The sequence below is a fragment of the Triticum dicoccoides genome, chromosome 6A (assembly GCF_002162155.2).
Source record: "Triticum dicoccoides isolate Atlit2015 ecotype Zavitan chromosome 6A, WEW_v2.0, whole genome shotgun sequence".
NCBI lineage: Eukaryota > Viridiplantae > Streptophyta > Magnoliopsida > Poales > Poaceae > Triticum > Triticum dicoccoides.
In genome coordinates, this window is record NC_041390.1 from 6,680,606 (window position 1) to 6,688,309 (window position 7,704).

General features: G+C 44.5%; 1 protein-coding gene across 1 annotated transcript; it reads left to right on the forward strand.

Moving 5' to 3' along the window:
* Window positions 1-2,847: 2,847 nt before the first annotated feature.
* Window positions 2,848-6,689, forward strand: LOC119319238 (putative nitric oxide synthase). The gene is made up of 13 exons (XM_037593728.1): window positions 2,848-3,322; window positions 3,419-3,604; window positions 3,693-3,779; window positions 3,852-3,931; window positions 4,030-4,111; window positions 4,204-4,224; window positions 4,557-4,602; window positions 4,704-4,822; window positions 5,134-5,247; window positions 5,336-5,410; window positions 5,512-5,601; window positions 5,887-5,996; window positions 6,200-6,689. Exons 1-13 carry the CDS (start codon window positions 2,873-2,875, stop codon window positions 6,456-6,458), a joined length of 1,719 nt encoding a protein of 572 aa, XP_037449625.1. The 5' UTR covers window positions 2,848-2,872; the 3' UTR covers window positions 6,459-6,689.
* The last annotated feature ends 1,015 nt before the right edge of the window (window positions 6,690-7,704 follow it).

The following is a 7,704-nucleotide window of genomic DNA, read 5'->3' on the forward strand; positions in this document are numbered from 1 at the left end:
GCCTGACAGTGGTGTCCCAGATGCGGTTTTTCCTTCTGCCAGAGCCCCCAAGCGCCCCAGTTGCGCTCGGTTCGGTCTGGGATCGTCGGGCCAAAAAACGGGCCGAGCCGGCGGATTTCGGCGTCTTGGGGCGCGACTAGGGTTTTTTTTTCGGCGCCGACGCGAAAAAAACTGCCTTGGGGTTTGTTGGGAGCGCGAGTGGAGATGCTCTTAGGGCCCCTTTTTGTTGTCTTGCCCCGGGCCCCTGAAATCTCAGGATCGGCCCTAGGCCAGCCTTCGCACAGCTCCGCCTCACTCTCCACAGCTCCACTGCTGGCATTGACGCACTGCCGAGGATAACTGAGCGCGAGTGCTGCTAGAGGGAGAAAAGTCTTGTCAGCCTGTCGACGGCCTCCTTGCTACGGACGCATGCCGCTGTACTCTTTGGCCCACCCCCGCAGTCCCTCTGTAGGGCATCATGATATGACCTCAAGAGTGCGTGTCTATAATTTCAAAATGTTTCACAAAGTTTGTGGAGCATCTTCAAGGAATTCTGAATGCACTTCGTGGCTTAAAAATAGCAAATGGACCCTAATTTTTTTGAAATTTTAACATGGAAAAATGTAAAAGGTGTATATCGAGTGTAGAAAAGGTTGATGGTCAAGTAGTGAAAACATTCATCGCGTCGCCTACAAAACTGATCCATTCCCTCTCAAACTAAGCCACGATTCTTCCTCAAAGTTGGTTTGGTTTATAAGTAGTTTGCATAACAACTTATGTTGAACCTTCTCAAAACTTCAACATAACCTCTAGGTGTCATATCATGACATCATGTCAAGTTTCGTATTTTTCAGACTTTGTTCACATTTTTTATAATGGAAAAATCAATAAGCTCTGGTGTGGTGGTGAAGTCTTGGCAACCTGATGTTTGGAATTACTTTTCAATTATATGATAAAGCTTGAAAATAGACTCAATAACATAAAGAAGTTTTTTAACCCATCTGTACCTATTATTTTGTATTTTTTTGTACTTGCAATTCAAATATCAACTATATATGTTAAATGTCTAGAAATGCACTTAGTGATTTAAATATATCAAATGAACCCTAAAATGCTAAATTTTGACATAAAGTAAGTAATGATGTATGATAAGTGTAGAACAGGTTTCAAAGCAAACAAATGAAAAAAAAATCTAGACATTCACTAGAAAATTTTCAAACTAACATATATTACTTGCATATTATTGATATTTCCTTTTATCTAAATATGGTAAACAAAAAATAAAATTTACTCTATTGAATACATCTATTAATTTACAAAAATGTAAAAAAGAACCATTTGATTTAGACTTATAAATCAAAAATAGTAATATTTAAATGATACAGAGATTACCAGTGCTTGTGCACATATACGCACATACCACTAGTAAATGTCCAGTTTACTTTTTTTTAGGGAAAATGTCCAGTTTACTTGTGGCATGTGTATATATGCCTTTTGCCCACATGACACAGGTAATTTCTACAAGGCTAGCTGTTGGGCCCCTTTTACTATGTGCCCATTAGATGTTGTGCCATTTTTTACAATACCGCTAGTATTTCGATCAGATACTAGTGACATGTTCCTTAGGCGCGCCCACTAATAACTTCTGCTTATAAAGGTTTCTGCACTAGTGCCACTAGCAAAAGGAGAGAGCAACACATAATACTAGAGGGCGCAATAGAGGCAAACTTAGGAGGTCATAGAATGATATCTCCAATAGTACCAACACCAAAACCATTGACACGGAATACTACAAGGTGCCAGCTGCAATATTACCAGCCCCAAGCCATCCATCACTCACTGGGAGTACTTAACACTAAATACCCATTAAGTTTTTGCTATTTTAGACTATTTCTTAAGATTATGATGACATTTTGTATAAACTTTGAACCGTGGCACCCCCAATCTTGCGATTCTAGGTCTGCCACTGCCCAGAAGGGTGATCATTTCCCATGGCTAAGCAAAAATGAGGAGAAAACTCCGGTCCATCTAGCATGCGCAGAAAATGATGATTTACATTGGTACAAAAATCTTTTGGAGATGTGCCTAAATTAAAATAGAGGGAATAATATACATTTATATGGCCTGAAATAAATTTTTTCATTAAATGCTTGAGCTTAATTTATATCAAATTTCCACAAAGTATGAAATGTGAGGATGTAGTTATATTTTTTACAGGAGGGTATGAGAATCTAGTTATTACCGACATCAAAAAACTAATTTTAGAACTCAATAGAAATGTAATCTAGCAAAAATACAAAGGTGAACATGGTTTCATGCGCACCCATGTGAACAGTAAAGTCATAAAAACTGCAAATGTTAAGAAATTCTGAAATTTCGTGGTATCAAGCTTAGTTGACCATTCTACTCACGTGTGGAGTTTTGTGATGTATTGACATCCATGGTATTCTTAGTGAAGGGAATATAATTGTGACCATACCATTCATCAAAGAGTGTTTTTGAATATAGCTTCGATTTTGTCATTTTTGTCCAGATTACCATGGTTGTGATTTCTTCATACGCAGGTATCGGTTGACTATGTATATTACAAAAATAAATTCAGTTTTTAAATATTTTTTCAGCATTCTTTTCGAATTTACTTTATAAGGGTTGCGCGTGGAACCATGTTCACCAGATACGCGTCCTAATCTAGTGGTTTATCTGGCCGAAAATGCGGGCTCAGTCCGGCCTTGTGTTACTCTCCACTGGGCCGAATGTGTTTGTTACAACAGCCCGGTAGCTAGGCCTTGAGCGGCCCGTGTTGCTCCCTCTACGGCGAAGCGGATAAGGCCACCCACCGCTCCCGCCACGGCGAGCCGAAAGCTTCGCCTTTCCCCCCTCCGCTCCGCCTCCAATGGCGTCGGCGTGCCCGCGCCCGCTCTTCCTCTCCTTCCCCAAGTCCCCGTCACCGCCGCTCGCCGTCCCCGCCAAGCACCACCCGTCCGCCACCGCCCCCTCCTCCGTCTCCCTCTCCCTCTCCACCCGCGCGCGCGCCGCCCCTTCCAGCGCTCCGTCCCCTTCGCCGCCGCCGTCGCCGTCCACTCCCGCGGACGGGGTCGGCCCCGCCGCGCCGACGCGGGGCGACGTGTACCTGGGGCGGCAGCTCGCGGCCGCGGCCGCGGCACGCGCCCCCGCGCGCGCGCCGGAGGAAGACGCCGAGAGGCGCCGCCGCCGCAAGGAGAAGCGGAGGGCCCTCGCCAAGAAGACGCCCTCCGGCGTCGCCTGCTGCTACGGCTGCGGCGCCCCGCTGCACACCGGCGAGGCGGGGTCCCCCGGCCACGTCGAGCCCGCCACCTACGACCTGGTAAGCGGCCATCCACGCGCTCAGTCCGCCGCCATTCTCAGCGTGTAGGTTCACCGGCTTATCGGAGCACGGACTGACATGACACGATGTGAGCAGAAGAAGAGGCACAACCAGCTGAAAACCGTGCTATGCGGGAGGTGCAAGCTGCTGTCGCACGGGCACATGGTGACCGCCGTCGGCGGCCACGGCGGTTACCCGGGGGGCAAGCAGTTTGTTTCGGCGGAAGAGCTAAGGGAGAAGCTATCGTACCTCCGCCACGAGAAAGCATTGATAGTGAAACTGGTAAACAACTCGGGCTATTGTGCCCCAATCGATTGATGCATAATTGCTTTTCTTGCTTGTGCTCATTTTGGCTGGTGTATGAATGTAGGTTGACATAGTCGACTTCAACGGAAGTTTCCTGGCACGCATACGCGATTTCGCCGGCGCTAATCCCATCGTGCTTGTGATAACAAAGGTGAATTTCGTGCATCGTCAAGTTCTCAGTACTGTTACTGCTGTCAGATAACTGAAGCTAGCTGCTCTGTAGGTTGATCTCCTTCCTAGAGACACAGATTTGAATTGCATCGGCGATTGGGTCGTGGAGTCTGTTGTTAGGAAGAAACTCAAGTGAGAATTTTTTTTTTTGCCCGGTCGCTGAGTTTTCCGTTCTATTTCGTCAGATCTTCACCTAACTGATAATTTATTATCTTGCTTTGTGTGCGTAGTGTCCTTAGCGTCCATTTGACAAGCTCAAAGTCATTGGTCGGCATCACTGGTGTTATATCAGAGATTCAGCAGGAAAAGAAGGTCAGTTTGTTATCCACTTACTGTCTACCTATTCGTGTTGGCTGTTGACTTCTCATGCGCAATCCTGACTACATTTTCATGTCTCTTATCAGGCCCGAGATGTATATATACTGGTAAGCATTATTCCCCCATTATGACCGGGGCATAAATATCACATTGTGTTGTCCTGTTTTACAAATTGTGTTTCAAAATGCAATTCATGCCTGTCATTTCTCAAAAATAATAAGTGTATAAGAAATATCCAAAATCATGTCATGGTCCTTTGCATGTTTGAAGGGCTGATCGTCCTCGCCAAATAAATAAGAAAGTAGGGTGATGGTCATATCTACTTCATTTGCTTTTTCATTATGCTAATAAAGACGATCTGAACAGTACGAGTAACATGCCTGCTTATTGCGTACTGTAGTTATATCTGACAATCTGATGCGTTCATACATTGTTACAGGGTTCAGCAAATGTTGGGAAATCTGCGTTTATTAGTGCTATGCTAAGTAGGCCCTTAAATTCTTCTACCACCCTTTTTGTGATTATGTGATCTTTTTTTGTTCATCCATATCTTCATCGTGCTAATAGTTGGAGATTCCTGTTGTAGAAACAATGGCATATAAAGAACCAGTGGCAGCTGCAGCTCAAAAATACAAGCCAATACAATCTGCTGTTCCTGGAACAACCTTAGGTCCTATTCAGATCGAAGCATTTTTAGGAGGAGGGGTATGCTTCTACTTGTTTTCACATTCAGATATGTATACTACTTTACATGTGAACCTAGTGTATCATCATTATTGATGTGATGTAGCTGTCAGATAATCCAATATAATCTCTCCTGTACCCTGCTTATATGCTAAACAAAATGCTGCTCACTTAGAGAATTAGGTAATTAGATGCCTTAAATCGCCATACATAATATATATTTTTAGCATGTTCTAAAAAGTGCATTTAAATGACACGGATAAGCGCCTATATTTTGTATCTCCTGTGGTTTCCAGTTTGGACCTTAATATTCTTTAATCTATGCATGACAGAAATTATACGACACACCTGGAGTCCATCTTCACCATAGACAGGCAGCAGTTATCCACGCTGATGATCTGCCTTCTCTTGCACCACAAAGTCGCCTAAAGGGGCGATGTTTTCCTGTATGTATACCCTGATCTGTAAAATCCATGCTACTTTCTCAAAATTTCCACACTAATCTCTTTCTTCAGACCATAATGTTATGTTCAGGCTAATGATACAGATGTTGGATTGAGCGGGAATACGTTGTTCTGGGGGGGACTTGTCCGTATAGATGTTGTTAAGGTACCTAAATGCTCTCAAAATTTCAGTACTGATATTTTTCCATCTTTCTCAGCGTCACTCTAAAATTAGCAGCCACTAAATGATAACCAATAAATTGCCAGGCTCTTCCACGCACACGGCTAACATTCTATGGACCAAAGAAGCTAAGTATTAATATGGTCCCCACCACAGAAGCAGATGAATTTTACAAGGTATGTGGCTGTTCCACGAGTTTGATTTTCTTCTACTTAGAAGTAATAATCTATTTCTTCTTTCAAAATTTATTTACAAAACTTGATTGCATTTGTGAAATGGAGTTATTTCTTTATTTAAGCTTTATTCATCTCAAAGAAAGAGTCCCACGGCATGTAACCTCATCTGCTAAAAACTAGATTTTGGTGCTGTGACATCTGTGGAGGTATTTTGGACATGGATTTAATGTGTGCTTTCATTTCAGACAAAATTGAACCTGTTGTCCTCTTCTTTTCACTTTCCAGAGAGAAGTGGGAGTTACATTGACTCCCCCAACCGGTCAGGAGAGAGCTGAAGGATGGTGTGGGCTTCAGGGCGTTCGTGAATTGCAGATAAAATATGAAGAGCTTGATAGGTAATGTTTGCAACTAACATTGGGGTCTTAGCTTTGCAGCAGTCATTTGCTGGCCAGTACCAGAGTTACTGCTCTGGTATTTGGTAATATATGTTATCTTCATGACAGGCAACCATATATAACAGTCTCTATATAGGAGCATTTTTGTTTATTTGAACATTTTACGTCCTGATTGATTTATTGGCACCTTCTTTCCTGTGCAGGCCTGCTAGTGACATTGCGATATCTGGACTCGGGTGGATCGCGGTTGAACCACTTGGTGTGCCATCTAGCGACCCTGATAGTAGCATCGAGGAAGAAAATGGTGGCAGTGGCGAGTTGCATTTAAGAGTACATGTACCCAAACCAGTCGAGGTCTTCGTCCGCGCCCCACTGCCAGTCGGTAAAGCGGCGTTGCAGTGGTACCGGTACCAGGAGCTGACGGAGGTAGAAGAGGAGCTGAGACCCAAGTGGCATTACTGATGCTGCGGTTGCCAAATGCCTATTTTTGGTCTTTTGTGTATGCTGCTGGAGCAGCTCTGCGTGATCCAGTCATGCCCCCGACATTATGTTTCTTGGATGATCTGATAGGGATGGATTCATAGTTCTAGCTTAGGATCAGCTGATGAGAATGATTCAGGAAACCTCCAGTGAAATGTTGTTGTGGTTACACTTGTTGCATATATATGAAACTATTTCACCGTCGTCTTGCAATGTTTGATTGTTAGCTATTTTGTGCAAGGAGTATCAAATTCAATTGTTGCCAAGTTTTATTAAACATGCCAATTTTGAAGGAACTAAAAAAAATACAGCCAAGAAGAAAACATACATCTTTTTTTTTTTGACATCTTACAACAGTGGAAAGTTTTTCTTTTTGCAACAAACCACTTCACCCCCGCCATATTTGATCAATTTATATATACAGCTCATATTATAAATTGCAACCAGATCCCTAATGGACACGTGGAGAACGACTTTGACACGTGGCGGAAGATACTGCTCGCCAACCACCATACCACGTGTCCGCTAGGGCATCCCGCCGATGACCAAGACCAGCCATGGCTGCCACCGACAAAGTGGGTGTTGCTACTATTGTGAAAAGTTGGATACATGCAATTCTTAAGATGCATCACAAAAGGTCAACTTGTTTCGCAAGCGACCATGGATTCTTAACTTGAGAGTCTTGCCTTCCCGTTGAGAGTCTCTCGTGAACTCGAGGCCCCAACCCGATCCCCTTTCTTCTCCGGAGGTAAGCCCAACCGGATCAGAGATGGGAGAGGTGCGAGGGGAATTCTTGTGAATATTAGGTCTAGGTTGGTGTCTGCCCAGCGGTGTTTGGCGTCATGCCGTGTCGGAGCGCGCCGACGCCGTATCCGAGCTACGTGCGGTGGCTCTCGACTGCTCTTCTTTTTTTCTTTTTTTTGCTCTCGAGAGGTGCGACTGCTCTTCTTCTTCTACCTGTGATGATCCATGGGGGTCTAGATCCAGTCGGAGGAAGAAGCGTCGGCGACTCCCATGATAAGCGTTTTGGAGGATGGCCTGCTCTTTGTTCACTACTCCCGTGGTCACCATGGTGGTGAAGGAGAAGGGAAGAAGAGGACTGTGGGATCCAGGCAATTGGGTGGTGGTTCTTCCTCATCGGCGCTTATGGTGGAGATTTGGCGCCTGCCATGGTCTCCGTCCTCGTTTGTAGGACTGGGCAGTGGCGTACGGCTGCGGGCCTTTGCCT